We start from the raw sequence: 17192 nt of genomic DNA on the forward strand, positions 1-17192 counted from the left end.
TGCCTTGTATTACAAATCTTCGGTCACCACTGGGCTTCTCACTCATTATTGAGAACAAACTAGCAATTGAGAACAAACTAGCAATTAGATCTAAGAGTGAACAGATGAAAAAAACTAAATATTTTATGACTAAGAATTATATACATTTGACATCAACATAGAACCATAGCATGGTTTGGGTTGGAAGGAGCCTCAAAGATCATCAACTGCCAACCGCCCTGCAATGGGCAGGTACAACTTCCACCAGACCATTGTTCAGAAACTCACCCAGCCTGGCCTTGAACACTGACAAGGATACAACTTACACAACTTCTTTGGGCAACCTGTTCCAGCGCCTCCCTCACCATCACAATACAGAACTTCTTCTCAAGGTCTATTTTAAATCCACCCTCTTTCACTTGAAAGCCATTACTCCTTGTCCTGTCACTACATGCACTTGTAAAAACTCACTTTCCAGCCCTTCTGTAGGCTTGATTAGGTACTGGAAGTGCTCAAAGGTCTCCCCAAAACCTTCTCCAGGCTGAACAGCCCCAACTGCTGTCTCAGTCTGTCTTCATAAGAGACCTGCCCCAGCCCTCTGACCGCCCCTGCAGCCCTCCTATGTACTCATTCCAACAGATCTACATTCTGCTGATGTCGGGGGCCACTGAGTAGGGCCACAGCACTCTTGGTAGGGTCTCGCAAGAATGGAGTACAAGGTGGGAATAACTGCCCTTCACCTGCTGGTTATGCTTCTTGATGCAAACAAATGTAAGTAATAGAAACTTTAAGAGTTTTCCTTCCATTCATTTCAAGCATTTTTTTCAGAATGATGTGCAACTAAAATAATTCAGTATTGTCACCCATCTTTAAATACTAACCTTTCCTCTGTTACAAACTTAATGAGAAAGTCAGGAAAGTAAAAGAAAAAATAAATGCAGAAATACTAATGAAAATCGATCCAGGACTGAAAACAAACCTGATTTGAAATGAAAATTTGTTTTGCCTGACATTCAGTAGGAAAATATGCACTCACTTTCCTGTTTTCCCCCTCCACTATTAGAACAAGTCCAACTGAACTCACATTTTCTGAAGTTACATAGTAAGTGATACCAATTTTTTAATCTGTAGGTTTTCAACACAGATACTTGAGAAAGTAAAACATTAAAGCACTGTTTACATGGTAGGCATTTTGATTTAATGGACTTCCTACAACCTAGTTAAAAACTTAGTATTGGTATGTACTGAGCATGTGCAATAGTCTTATTTTTTTAAATGATATCTAGTAAATTTTATAACTTTTATTTTAAATATACTAAGTTTACTTGACAATGATTTATTTAGTGCCTCCAGAACTCTAATGGAGTGTTTCACACAGTGTAAATTTAAAGGAAGATGCAAGTCCTGCACTCTGTAATTTAAACAGGATTTTTCCAACTGATTTTATTTGTGCAGCATTTCACCCACACACTGAAGAGCATTGATTATATAGACAACTAAAGGTATATTTATGAAAAGAGAGATTATATCTTCAGTGGAAATAAATACTAGGTTTCTTAGACCTCAATCACACAGTTCTTTATGCTATAAGTAGCATAAAACTACAGCGTGTAGAATTTGAAAGGACAGACTGGTTTTGTATGTTACCTATCTCTCCTACTTGTCTTCTTCCCTCATGATTGCATATGGTTGTGTTAACACCTTCAGGTTTTGGTTTGCTTTCCATTGTGAATACTGTGATGTTCACTTTTTTATGCAAAAGAAAACTAACCCATTATTAACCTGACAATTTTTCTCTCATTCTTTGTTGTGTTATGGAAATACAGCATTTTTGATAGTATAAGGTGCATCATTCTTATACCTATTTTTATAAAATTACTAGGCTTAATAATACTTTATTTCCATAGGCAACAGTTGAAATACAACATAAAAATTATTAGGGGCACATCAAACCTTGAGAGTGCCTAGTCCAGAACCTGGCTGAGACCTGGGTAAGCTACAGAACCTTTCCCAGGGTCATGCTTTGTTGAATTTAAAGTATCTCCACAAATGGGGACACAAACACTTTTGACCTATTCCAGTGCTCAGTTAGTCCTGGAATAATTGCAGTAATGACAACAACAACAACAACAACAGCATAACCAGTAACAATTATAAAAATGTCTTATGTTTTAACAGCGCTTCATGGGCCTCTTGGGCCGCCAAGTAGGGTTTTCTGAGAAGACTGCAGCTTTCATATCTTCACCCTCTACCATCAGGTATATTTATATATTCACAGAAAACATCTGACTCAGCTGTCTTATATCAGGCCAAGCTGTCCTAGCTCTCAATTTCTCTTTGTATGACAGTATTTAAATTCCAGCACTGCCTTTGTGGGCTTTTAATGAACTCACTCCAGCATGTCTCTTTCTCTTCTACTGAGGAGCCTAATGCTGAGCCCAACAGCCCAGATGCACCTGACCATGCCTGAGTGAAAGAGAGGGATCACCTCATTTCTGAAAAATGTTGGCCTTCCTTACTGCAAGGACACATCACTGATTTATGGGCAGCTTTTGGTCAACCAGAACTCCCTGAACTTTTATCTCAGGCTGTTTTTTCAGCCGGTCAGCCTCAGTTTGCCAGGGCTTGTTCCTTCCCAGATACAAGGCTTGCCACTTCCCTATCTTCCACTTCATGAGGCTCCTGTAAGCCCATGTCTCCATCCTGCCCAGGTCCCTTGACTCATTATCTTGTGAAGAGTTTTGATAAAATACCTTACATAGCAACACAAATTTAGGATATTCTCTGTTTTCATTTTATTTTCCTAATGAACCCAAGCACAAATGTCAATCTTAAGTATATACAAGTGAATTCCTGAGAAAATGCAAAAAAAAAGGTTACTATGAATAATCAGACAGAGATTAACAGAAGACTTGTTAGAATTTTAGAAATAAGTGCTTTACATAGAAATTTCCAGGAAAGAATCATAGAATCATCAAGGTTGGAAAGGACATCTAAGAAAAGTGAAACCAACAATTAATCCAACACCACCAATCCACCATATAAGATATTCCTAAGCACTACAATGACACATCTTTTAAATATTTCCAGGGATGATGAACAAACCTCTTCCCTGGGCAGCCTGTTAGAGTGCTTCATAACTCTTTTGGTGAAGGAATTTTACCTAGTGTCCTAGATATCTTGCCTGAAATAAAATTGCCAACTGTCAAACAAGCCTGAGAAATCAGCCACTGCCAGTGATGTAGTTTTAAAAAGATCTCTATTTTGATTCAGGTTTAGCTAATCAGCATGACCTGAAGAATAGTTTAGGCAGTACTAGCTCATTTAGTATTAGCTGATGAAGTATTAGCTACCGAAGTACCAGTACTGAAGCTGATGAAATTACTAGAAAGAAATTCACATTTTGGATGTTGGAATGCAGACTTAACATTACAACTGAGAATAACGACAGGTTAATGTCCAACCTGGTATCATTAAAGCAAAATAGTAACCATCCTTTACCCAAAATATTTTTATTGAAATACACATCCACAAAAGAGCTCCTACAAAAACCATGAGCAATGAAAAATAATTGTTGAAAAAGTCAGTCGGATCTCTCCAATAAATTTGAGTTACATAGTTCATTGTCCAGCATTAAATAGCTATAGATGGTCGGTATTGTCTTTCATTTTTCACTGAGGTGACGCACATAAGATGCAGTTTGTCTGAAAGTACAATGAATAAAGTTAGGTTAACCCCTTCCCAGTGCTGTTTGTGCTGCAGAGTTAGAGTGCTGTGCACTGACGTCATGCCTTTTGACAGCACAAACACCACAAATGAAGAGTTGATGAAGAACTGAAATAGCAGGTCTCAGGGGATCAAGAAAGAAAGCACTAAGCTTTACTGTTTGTAAGTAAGGGGTAAGTGCCAATCATTTAATGATTTAATTACTGAGACTAATTAAGATAATGCACAACAGCACAACTACAATCCAAAAAACAGGGGTTTTTCAAAACTCACAGTTTTTAGGCTAGGATCCTGAGAACAATGTTTTTCTTACAGGCAGTTTTTGTGAAGGCAGTGCTACTTCACCATGAGAAAAATTGCAGCAGAATCAATGAATAGATGTTGCATTAAAATATAAGTATTCAGAAAAGAAAAAAAAAAAAAAATTTGCCAGAATAGCAACTCTACAGATCCCACTGTCTAGTAAATTGGGGTAATATGGTACATTTTAGCAAAATTAAGATTTTTTAAATTCTTTGTAGAGATGGAATGCTGTTTTTTAAAAAAGCAGCATACCTGTGCACAATTACAATCCCTTTTGAGAAGGTCTGTATAGTCTAGACAGAGAGAAAATTAGAGTTTGGCTTCCATTTTATGTCATTCATTAGTGATTACCTTTTCCTCATTGAAAGTACTGAAAGATCAGCAGATAATAAGTCTTGTCTGACTGCTTGTCTGATTGTACAACACAGATACTATTGAAAGAATCTTTGTGATTTTTTGGAAATAATTTGGTCAAGTAAAATATCAAAAATCAGAAAGCATGTCCATTTGAGTATGAGGAAAACAAAGTTTCTACTGCTTAAACTTTAGGTTGTAATACTCCTTTTCTGACCTCTAATGAGTTTCTGCAATTCACATGAAATTTCTTTGATGAATTTTTCAGTCTATTATTTCCACATGGGTGCTCCTGCTTTGTTTCTACTTAGTGATGCATGACTGACAACATTTCTGGACCAGATTCCAAGGACGCTTATGAAAACTGGTGAGCATTTTTGACATTAGGGCAGAAGTGGGGAAGCTAGCATGAGGAAGGATAAGGAGCACTGAAGGGTAAAATGAATGCATAGGAAGAGACACAAATGGTAAATGAAGAACACAGGAAATATTAATTGTTTCACTAAGAGTGTGAGGCCCACGGATATTCACAGCAGAGCTGAAAAATCAGGCACCCTCTGGTGCCAAAGAACATGCAGCGGTGAAGTTCAGGCCTGGCATGCTGCTAGTCTTTGCAAGTGCACAGCAATCCTTCTGCATTCCACTCAGACCAGCTGAAGAATACCTCCTGACAGCAAAAAGCATGCCTTCTCAAAGCAGAAAACAACCCCCCCAACTCCAGTCAGAATGCACTCCAGCTTTCCCTGAAGAAAACTGGGCCATAGACTGTAAGAGGTAACTCACCTAGCAGAGAAGGTGTAGGGACAAGTACTGCCCTAAAGGTCCCGCGATTTGGAGCTGGGTGCTCAGATTGTGATAAACAAAAAGAAGACTATTGGAAAAGAAACACTATTTTTAGACCATGGATTCTGATAACTTTGTGCAACTTAGGGTATTTTGGCAGAAAAAGGAAAATGCATTACCTATCAGAGAAACTTCGCGCACTCCTTTAAAAGCTTTTAAATTAGGCGCATTTAGAAATAAATACTCCAGTGGTGAGATATAAATTACCCTAAAATCCAATTTACAGTTAAATGGTATTTGTGATTTAATTTCTTATCTACCTTTACATCATTTTTATGTTAAATGTCTTTTCTGGACCATGTCAGCATTTTAAACAGAAAAGAAATTATTAAAGGAATACAAATTCCCCTCCAGAACACATAGTAACGTAATTTATTTATGTTAAAGAAAACATGAGTGTTGCAACCAGAAATTAATATCAAGAAAATATTTTTCAGAGACCTTAAAATCTTTTCTAAAACTTCAATCTCAACACATTTGAGTACAATTGAATCAGAATATTGTATGAAATATTACCTTCTTGTTTTTCTGAATTAGTTCTTGGAAACAAATTTCAGTAGCCTTCTAAAAGTATCAGTCTTTGGAATACCATTGGGGTAATTGGTACATTTTAGCAAAATTTGACAGCATAAACACCACAAATGTAGCAATACTATATAGTCAGACCTTTGCTGTAATTGTGCATTAGCTGCCCTGCACTTTCCTAGCAATATTCTCCCAAATGGCAAGGAGTGCTTGGCTATCTTTGTAACTTCTTTTCCCTAAAAAAACCCCAAAGAAACAACCAACCAACCAACCAAAACCCAAACAAACAAACAAACAAACAAAAAACCAAACTGAAACTTTATTAAAATTTACCGGCAAAGTCTGAATACACTTGATTATGTATACACTACAAATAAGGATTATTAATTTATCTCCTGAAGGTCAGCTTTGGATAGGATACCTGGATGACTCCAGTGAAAAAACATAGGATGTAATATTTCTCGGAATCTGATAGTCTCAGTACAGACCTTTCTCTTGCCCACAATCAGATGTCTCACAAATACGAATTTTGAGACTGATCTATGCACAATGAGATAGTAGTCCTTACTGTTTCAAGGTATCTATAGCTCAATGAGTTCTGATGACTTGCAGTTGCAATTTTATGTTCTGTTCACAACCTAAGAAGCAAACAGTAAACCAGAAAGAAAATACAAATATGGAATTAGAAAAAATTGTCTTGATAAAAAAATAATTGCAAGGGCCACACATTGACACACTAAAAACTGAGAGGTGTAAATTTGGTCGTCCTACATAAGAGACCCCTTTTTATTCTCACTGATCCTTCAAAATGCTTTCTTTGTAAAGTGAAAAGACATGACAGATCTATTAACATCAAAGAAATACAAACTCTTGATCTTCAGGCTCTCAGAGTAGTGTGTCTTTTCCCCCAAGGTTAAAATGTATTTTGCAATAAGACACTGAGCCATCCACTCATAGATAAGGAAAAAGATAGAAACTAAAGACTTAGAAGATCTGCTCAATGGCAGAAATGAGTATTAATTTACAGAGGCATCTATAAATTCTCACTTAAGTGCACATGTTAGAGAGGAACCCATAAAAAAATACCAGTCTATATCATTCAAAAGAAAAAAAAATGTTTGGGGCATTCTAGAAAAAAAGTGTATTTTTCTGGCTATGGAAAAGGTAAACAAATCTCGCTGTGCTTGGGGATCTGAGAATAATTTGGCTAGAAATTTTAATATTTTCATATAAATAAAATCCACAAATTCTATCCAAATTCTGCATTTCAAAATCAAATAAGCAAATTCAAAGCCAAGGGTAGCTAAAAAACCTGTTTAGCCTCCATTCACACATTTGCATTTCTTCAGAAGGAAAAAAAACCCCAGAAAATTGAAAGAGTACAGGTAATGCATTTATTAGTATTTGAAGTTATACATAAAGGAGAAGAAATGCTCCCTTTTTTTATTTTTCGCATTTTTTATGCACAAAAAATACAGAAAGATTAATGATCAGGTTTCTCAAAACTGTTAATACACAACCTACCTAAACTGAGATCAATTATGAATTGTCTCAAGGTTCTCAAGACACCAAATGCACTTCTGCTCTGTGTGGGTAGTAAGCTGCTGCATGGTGCATAGCTGAGAAAAGTTTTCTAGAGACTTTCTGCCATGGGAAAATCCCTCAGATTTGTCATGTAAATCTAAAAGCTATTTTTAACATACTCATGTTATCCACATTCATACTTATGAGTCGCCAAAGCACTTCATTTCTCTGTAATATTTTTAGAAGTCTACAATGCTTGATAAAAAATAACACTGAGCTGCTACGTAGAATGCAAATCATCAATCCAAGAGAATCATGTTTAGTTAGCTGAAAATTTTAACATGTCTTTAGTAACAAATTTATCTTCAATTAGTGCACTGCCAAATTATTTTAAAGGAATCTAAAATAATTTCTTATGCAACATTTAATTTTGAAACCAAGTACATATTGTTGATATTTTTAAGGCAATCTATATACATTTGATTTCAAAATCTGTACTTAAGAGTAGATACAGTGTCATCTTCCTAAGATTTTGTGGGACCTTTCTAGATTCCAGTTTACCTCCAGTTTTTAGAATGCATACATCTTTAGATGCTACAACCTTTAAGTCACTTTCATCAGACCACAGATATTGAAAAAGGTCAGTGAACATGTTAACACTTCTTCACATTAAGAGTATGTCTGAAGATGAAAGTTTATAAAAGAGGAAAAAAAGGTGACTAGGATTTTCCACTAATGTACTTCATCTGTGAATGGTAAAGCTTTATACCTCATCCTCTAAAATAATTAATCCTTGTATCTCCTGCCCCAAATCAACATATACAAAAACACATAAACACAGAGCTAGCATATATGTAAACTCTGCTATCGGTAACACTAATATTGTAATTTTCCAAATTATAAACTGCATTTGTTTAAATGCTTGCCATAGCCTCCAATTTCACTTCCTATATATTATGTTATTATATATAGACATAATAATTGTGATAGAATTGTGATATAGTGTGATACAAGAATCTCCAAATCAGATTTTCTGGAAAAGTTAGTGTCAATGAACACAATGCAAAATGCATGTTGAAACCATACGTATTTCTGAGTGTAGGATGACAGCAAATGCCTTATTAGGACACACTAAGTTTTGTTGTCTGCTATCATGTCCCCATGTCAAGAGAACATGCTATATATGGGCACATTAGCCTGGGCAATTTTTGAGGTCCATTCACTTCATATGCATTAACAACATTAACAATGGCATTCCTGTCTGTTCTTCTCGTATTAATTTATGGACCTCCTGTACATGGATTTTTAAAGTTTTTACAACTATAAGTACTGTCTGCCTCAGCAAAAATTAACAGTAATTTCCCTTTTTTAGCTGCTTTTAATAACTCTTCTACTAAAATCCCCAAACTCCACAGTTCTATTATTATTGAGTAGGTGGATGCCCATTCTGTTTTCATTCTTGCCTCTGCCCCCATAATTTTGCCGACCTTAGCCATAATCCCCACAATCCACTTCTGCCAACTTTCCTTGAAAGTCAAAGAGTCTCAGCCTCCTCAGTCTCTTCTCACATAGCAGCTGTCCCATCCTCTGGACCATTTTAGCTGTCATTGAAAGCATTTTATTTAATTTAGCTGTGTTTTCTTGAGATTGGTGTATCAGCCTCTATTCTAGCATGCAAGATACAGGTGCACTAAGGTTTATATCATTTCCAATTATTTCCTCCACTTCCTAATTCCCAGGTAGAATTACTCATAGGTTTAAAACTAGGTTTTTCATTAAAAAAAAAAGAAACAAATGGATTCTCTTCATCACTTCTGTAATTAGTCTAGTAACTTGCGTACTCTCTATGAAATGCATAAAATCTGCATCTGAGAATATTTAGATATATAGCAGCAGACTGACATTTAAGCACAGTTTCAATAGATACAATGTAATTGACCACAATCAGCCACCAATGCCCATTAGACTCAAATTTGTTGAGCAAAGCTCTCTATTACAATTGCTGTATTCTGAGAAGAAAATACGTATCCACCAGCTAAAATAAGCCCTCCATTTTATTAAAAACCTATTACCAAAGATGATAAAAGTCTTTTCCTAGTCCTGAATCTCTGTTTTTCTCCTCCCTGCATTTTCTCCAGTTTGTCAGAAACCACTGACAAACTTCAATGCATTACTGGCCTCACTATGACCTTATCTGTAAGCTTAATTTGCCTTTTTATTCACATTCATTCTACCTGTGTTTTTCAATCAAAAAGTTTTGGACCCTACAACCTCATCTTAACACAAAAAATCTTTCACACACACAAAAATCCTTGTTTATTTTTAAAATCCTTGTATTTACAGAGACTATGAACTCATTGCTGGTAAAATGTGTGCTTTTTTTTACTAGAACAGGAGACCAATTGACTATTTCTCTTTTCAGTCCAGATATCACCTGTCCATATTCTCTACAATCACCTGTCCAAATTCTCTACAATATTCACTGAAGTGTACGTGACATTCCTGGATGAAAAAAAACAACACAGGGGGAACTTTCCTGGAAATGTCCATACCTAATTTACTCTCACTGCCAAAACAAATTTCTTATCACTTTCCCTTATTGTTTCTGCCTTCTTCTTCACAATTCCATGTATTAAAATAAAATTAATGGCACAGAAAGCTTTACAAAGCAAATTAAAAATCTGTTTCTTAGGAATAACTAGAACAAAACTCGACCCACTTAGATTTCCCAAAGACATACAGATAAAGAATTTATATCCCAACGCAACAAATGTTAAACTTCTATTGAATTCTCTTCCTGAAAACAGCCTTGTTGGGAAAAGGCTTTCAGAATTTATGTTTTGCAGGAATTCAAGAATGTGCTATGCATTGTGAAATTCTGTTCTGAATACTACTTTGCACAGCAAGGCCATGTCAAAGTGTTTACAGTCATGCCCCAGAATTTCTTGTAAACTGAAATGATCATATGCCACACATTTTCAATTTTAGGTTTATTAGTAATTTATGTTTATTAAAAGACATCTTAATTGTCTTTTATCAATATATTATCCTCAGTTATGGAACATGAAGTTTGTAATAAACAGACAAAATTCTACATTCAATTTTTTCATAGCATGTTCCTTACAGTTTTCTGTAATTCAGTGAAAGCAGCAATCTGTACACAACTTGACGTTTAAACCTATTTTATAGCAATTTAAGTCAAGGTGTAACTTTGTTTTCCACATAAATTCCTTTAGAAGGAAGCCATCAAAATAAATTAGCAACTTTCAAATTAATTTTTATTATCAAAAAATTATTTAAAATCCTCAATAATTTGAAAGGATTAAATTAAAAAGTATTTGCCTAATTATTTTGAACAAAAATGGGTTCCAGCAGACACTGATTAAACCAGAATAATTTTATCCATACATTATTTTGGGGGGAGGGAGTTTACTGAAAGATAGGGTGGAAAAAAGTGAATGGTGACCTTTCTATACATATCCAGATATTTTTCATATTCTAAAAGTGTTGTCAGAAATTCACTACTGGAACAGATGCTGCTACTCAACATTATATCTCCATTTCAGCCAGTGAGAGTTAAGCTTCAGACAGGGGGTAAAAATACTGTAAAACATCACAGCAGTTGTTGTTCTGTATGAATATAACCTAAAAAAAAAAAAAATCTAAAATTTCTCTACCAGTGTTTCTTCTTCCTTTTTCCCTAAGAGCCTTCCTACATTGAGATGTAGGATATGCACCTCTAGTAAACTTTTGAAGTATGCAGACATATTCTTAAGCAATCTAGCAGACACACTGGAATTCACTGCCAATTCTGACAGAGGAATATTAATGACTCACATTCCTTTATCTGCCAGCGGTCATTACTGATGCTGCAGGGAATTACACAGTGAGATAACTACCCATACTGTAGTTTCTCCAAAAACACTTGCTGCTAACAGATAACATTCATCTAAATCATGTGGGTTTGTCCAGCTCTGTAAGGCCATTAACATACATTTCTCATACCTAGATTTTTGGGTGTCTGGGAAGATTTGAGACCCTGAATTTTCTGACCCTGGTTTTATGGATACTCAAAAAAAAAAAAATTCAAAAGATAAAGGCTTTTTTTATTTGGGGAACTTCACTGCCTCCTCAGTCAGACACAGGCAAAGTTGCCAGGGTTTAAGGCTTCTCAGATTCCAGAGCTTGCAACTCAGCTCTGTTCAGTTCTCTGCTTTAGGGAGGTAGGGGCTTACAACTGCCTGAAGTAACAACAGCTCTGAAAACAGCACTAAACAGCTCTGAAAGAGGCACAGCAACAATCTTCAGAGATGTAGGGAGAAAAATGCACAGAAGAACCATTCTGTAATTTTCTTCAATTTGTTCTGAAGTACAAAACCCTGATGATTTAATCCTGAATCTACACTTTACAAAACACACACAAATCTTTTGTTCATATTACATTTCAAAATGTTTTCTTATGTACAGATTTACAGAGATAACCAAAACATATTCTTAAAAATTCTTTTAACTGAAAAATTTTACTCCTCAAGTAGCTCACAATTTTGCTGTTGGTAATTTACACCAGGTTAAATAGATATGGTGATAGTTATGGCTATGGCTGAAACTAAATTATTCAAATTTGTATCAGTCTAAGGATTTGAAAAATAAGGGTTGGATAAACCCTAGCTCATGCAAACAGCTTTATTACCTGTAGTTTCTGCAGCTAAGTCAGTATGTTTGGAATGATGGCATAATATTTTCATTTTCCCTGACTCTTAATCTCAACTATCACATTTATTCCAAAGCCATCACTCTGCTGCAGAGCAAAATGAATGCATCTGGAGTAGTTCGGTATGACTAACTGTCCCACTTTCCCCTAAAACTAAAACTTTAACTGATGGGTGATTTACTTGACATATGTAATATCATATTTAACAAGCCCAACATAAAATTACTCTTGCAAAAGTATATACTTATTTTCACCAAATCAACTGAAAAATGTCCTAGGGTTGGGCTGAAGAGAAGACATCAAAATTACTGGAAAAAAAATATATATAAAAGAAAATTGGAAGCTTCTTTTTTCCCCAAAAAAAATCCCCAGCTTATAGTTCAACTCTCTTGAATACATCACCATTATTAAAATAAAAAAAAGAGCAATATCATCAAAGGGCTGTATCTTAGATACAGTGCATGCTATCAGCACTAATATAAAGACAAATGATATGTAAAAAATTACCAATAACAGAAAGATTTTATCTTTAATTTTTTTTGACTGCCCATACTTGAAGGCAATTAATTGAAATTACCTGTTAAAAGATATTAGAGTTTAAATCAAATTTACTCTGAAAAAATTCACTAACTATCAAAGGTACATGTACAAAAAAGTAAGCAATTTCCAGATTGGGCTTCACTTCATATAGTGTTTATGAACTTATTCTGGAACAGTGGGGGTTTTTACTGTGAACCATGTATGCCCACCTGCAAGACTGACTGTAACAGAGCTGCTTTCTGTAATTTAATCAGTTTGAAAGACCTGTTGGGTAGTTTACTATTACAGACAAGTGCTTAGAGAGAAGAAAATTCAGTATGGACTGCAGGAATGTCTTTCAGATAGTAGAAGCACATAAAAAGTTTTTTAAGAGAAAGAGTGGTATTAGCAGGGAAAAACACACATATTCCCTAAAAAGCAAACTTTATTAAAAAATTGGAAAAAAAATAGAGGAAAAAATGGTTTCACCAATACTAAATTACTGCCTTTACATCCTATTAAACAAGAATTTGTCTCAATTACCCCAACATCTGTTATAAGTAATCACTGTCCTGTCAGAACTGATCCTGGCCTAGAGATGATGATGATATGATGGTACAGTGGTTCCCTGCACGATGGTAACTGTCACAATATGCATTAGAAGCCAAAGAACAAGCAAAGCATTATTCACATTTCTAACAATTGAGAACAGAAGCAATATACAGCAAATGCATTGTTTTTAGTAAGTATTTCTATTTGCCTTTTTACAATAAGTTGCAAACACTTCTGCTGAAGGAAAAGAGAATTTTTACTTCTCTTCTAAAACAGCATCTATAAAGAAGTAACAAAAGAAATATGTCAGAGCAGAAGGTATGTAACCAAGAATGGAGGAAGAGCACTAAACAGTTGAAGTTACTGCAGAGAATTAATGCAGCAGTTAATGCAGCAGAGAATTTTGAAATGCTGGTGTGGTAAGGCTTTTCTCAGTGTGGAAAAGGAAAAGGAAGCAAAAGAATCAACTCAATTACTAAAAAGCAGGATGCAGACTATCTGCAGAAAAATATTTGATTCTACTAATACAAATTAAACTCCAGGATTTTTCAAAATATAGAATACTAGGAAAGACCAGGAATTTAGAACGAATGTATATTTCCTATCTTTCTTTGAGCTCAGTGGTTAAGCGAGCTCAGTGACCTTTGGCAAGGTCAGAAACACATAATAATGTACCATATTTGATATTTTTTAAAAGAAATATGTTATGTAGGAATCTCTGAAACATTCATGCATCCTGTTATTAAAGAGATGAACCTGCATAAAGTTTCTGGATAGTTACTGTGCTGTCAGTTCATTCAAATCAACATGAAGATACCCAGTACTTATGACAAACAAAGAAGCTATATTACTAATATCTCAGTAGTTGTGGTGAATCATTGCCATCTACACCACGGAGAACATCTCACCCAATGAAAAACACTGTAGCAGATTGCTGCTCCCCAACAAAGACTAATGAACTAAAGTACTTTCTTCAGTGAACATGTGCTTTACCCCTTCTTAGTGTATGCTGAACCTACAAATACCAAACATAAAAGAAGACATCTAAAAAAATACTCATAATATTTGAGATTTTTCACTTCTTGTATTTACAAGTATCACATCATATTTACTAACATCAAAAGGTAAAAACAGCAAAGGTAGTTTTGCCACCTTTTACATTTGCTTAATTTTCTCAGTCAATGTAGATTTAGTTTCTGGATTAAGAGTAAGAATCAAATCTAGTTTCCACATATACTTGTGGATACAGTACGTTTATCAGCCCATGCAAACACATTTCAAAGTGTGGGGTCTTTCACAATGATGAAGAGAAATGAAGGTATCTCATTCCCTCCCTCTCTCAACTGTGAAGGTTGTATGTAAACCAAAATGCACTAAGGACTACCATTGGAAACCAGGTCAGTAGCATTAAGCTGGCTTGCTACTTGGTGCTACAAATCCCACATCTACTCTAGAAAGAGTACAATGTTTAGATATTTATCTTCTCTTCTGCAGTGCCTTGATGTTAGCAACAGGAGAATAATGGCAAAAAAAAAAAAAAAAGGAAAGCCTAGCCTTTACAGGGTGACAGAGAAAAAAAACAGCAAACTTTTTTGTTCCCTTTGTCTCACCTTCTGTGTCCTCTTCCCATTAAAATGAAGTAATGTGGTCCTGCCACTCTTTGTGAAGAATTTCAAGAAAAGCACTAGGTCAAAGTAGGGTCTGGGGCCCTTCTAGAAAGAGCAAGACGAAACAGGAGCAAGAGTATGTGCAGGGGCAGAGGGCAGAGCAACTCCAGCACAGCAGGAACTTCTCTTCAGGCAAGGAGGGCTAATCCTGAACGAAGACACACCTTATGTATGTCTGCTTACATAATGCTCACAGATGCTGTCCTATCTCACCCAGACCATAAAATAACTGTGTCTGTGGAGATTCAATGTGTGTCCCAGTGTGTGTAAGATTAAAATGTGACTATATCGTGACCCTCAAAGAAATAAGCAAAATAGAAGAACATTAACTTAACACTCACAGTATAAATGCAATATAAAACGGAGTCACATAAACATATATATGACTCACAATTTAATTAATGGCATATAATGTATACCGTTTGCATATATGTATATAACTATTTAAGGAACTTAAAAGGTGGTGCATATTAAATACTTGAAAATCATAATCTCATTCTGAGAGAAACTGTCACAAAAAAATGATCTTTGTGCTTCTTACAACTTTTAAAATAGGTGTAATACTACAACTGTTAAATTGTCCAACATATGGGCCCACTTTCCAATTAATTATGTACTGGCTAAAGTGTTAAAATGTCCTTGGTTTCACCTTAGACACAATCATCCCAGCTGGTCATTATCTAACTGGAAAAGGGCCAAAGAATCTCAGCTGTCAGTACACAACAAACATGTATGTTTTGTCCTTTTTTCTTCCATTTACTTCACTTTCACAGATCTGCACTTAAAAAAAGGAAAGCTTATTATGCATGAAACTGAAAAATTTTGGTATCTCTTTTACTGCTGTGACTCTGTATACCTGGAGTGCAGGTGATAAGTGGGTGATGAAGAACTTTTCTGTATGTGTTTATTGAAAACTGATTCATCTAGCCTTACTAAAGCTGATTCTACTACTCTGTGTTTCTACTTAATTTACCACGTGTGAAAAAACACACGGAAGTCTTCTAAAGACAGAGCTAAAACAAAGTTATTGATTGGTCATGTGTCTGCATAGCGTCAGGAACTAGTGGAAAAGTAGGAAAATATCCCTCAATAAAGTGAATGTTAGCAGTCAGCTTGTAGCCAGTGCTAACAATCAGCTTGCAGTAAACCTGCAGATCAACAGGTGGAAAGCAAATGGCTTTTCTCATTACTTGTGGAAGAAGCCAAAGGACAGCTGGGCGAAGGAACACATGTAAACAAGGTAGACCTAATGATTTCCTAATTAAAAAGAAGATATTATCTTCCCATTAATAGATAACCTAATTGACCAAATTCAAGCAGTTTCCCTCAGTACAAGTAAACATAGGTGCCTTTCCTCACTGAATTGTCACATGTTTAGGCCAGCCACTGAGCTGTCAGTTCTGCTTGATTTGTTTGGATACTGTACTCTGCGACAGCTGTCGGAAATAATGCATTAGAACAGCTGCTGTAGCACTTACAAAGGGACAGGAATTTTAATTGGACTGGATATTAAGAGGGAAGGGGATGTATTTTTTTTTTTAATCAAAGTTAAGTCAGAAATATTCAAAGAACGACAGACGTCTTTAAGGTATTTGACCAATGTCTGGTGAGCAAGGTTTGTCTTTGTTTTGACTGTGTAACTTTGCGACAGTGGTCTTCACCATCTTACATGAACCACTCCATGCATAAGAAAAGGGGCATTAAGAAGAAGAAACAGTAAGGAAGTTGCATAAACAATCTTTTTCAAATACTGGTTGTGATCTAGAGAGGACCTCAAAGTTTTTGAAGAATCACTCAAAAGGAAACTCATTCTGAGACTCTTAGTAACCACCAGCTGAAAACAAAACTAGTCACGATGGCCAAGATCTAAGCATAAATGAATAATAAACTTACTTTCAGCATCAGCATAGAGCAGCAAGCACAGGAGCACCACCACTGGCCTGACTACGTGCATCATCCGACAGCTTGGCACCAGCATGCTTTGGCAGCCTTGTTCTCACTGGCTTAGAAGCCACTGCGAGTCTGTCCAGTCTGAAATTTCAGATGAAGTATTTTCAGAGCCTGTGAAAAGATAAAAATACAATTAGCAAAAATAGACTAGAGTTTTTATTTTCCTTTTTTTACACATTCACAATTTGAGGCAAAACAATTTTAAAAGACAAAAGGGTAAGGCAGAAAGGGGAAGAAGCATAATTAACTTCAAGCTACTGGTATATACAAGAAGATCCAAGACACAGTATATGTTAGTGTTAGCACTGTTACAACATATTTCTTAGTGTACCTTCACCACATAATCAAGCAACTGTCACAACCTGAATCTTTAGTTAGAACTATAGCATGTCCTAAAGCAAAGAAACTAGGTATGACGAGGTTTAAGACATCACTGGAACTCATGTTGCAAGAAAGTAACCAAAGCAGCTTAGATATCCATAACAAATCCAACATGCCAACAGGGAGTTGATGCTCTGGCATCTGGTAAGAATAACACC

General features: G+C 35.6%; 1 protein-coding gene across 1 annotated transcript in view; it reads right to left on the bottom strand.

Annotated features, from left to right (window-relative positions):
- PTPRD (protein tyrosine phosphatase receptor type D) overlaps positions 1-16681 on the bottom strand; it is a gene marked incomplete at its 5' end in the record, with an annotated part of 283346 nt that extends 266665 nt beyond the window's left edge. Inside the window, one exon of the mRNA XM_084225157.1 lies at positions 16597-16681. Within this exon, the coding sequence (XP_084081283.1) occupies positions 16597-16681 (85 nt within the window). The remainder of the gene's footprint in view (positions 1-16596) is intronic.
- Positions 16682-17192: the final 511 nt, after the last annotated feature.

This window comes from Fringilla coelebs (genome assembly GCF_963513975.1).
Source record: "Fringilla coelebs genome assembly, chromosome: Z".
Taxonomy (NCBI): domain Eukaryota; kingdom Metazoa; phylum Chordata; class Aves; order Passeriformes; family Fringillidae; genus Fringilla; species Fringilla coelebs.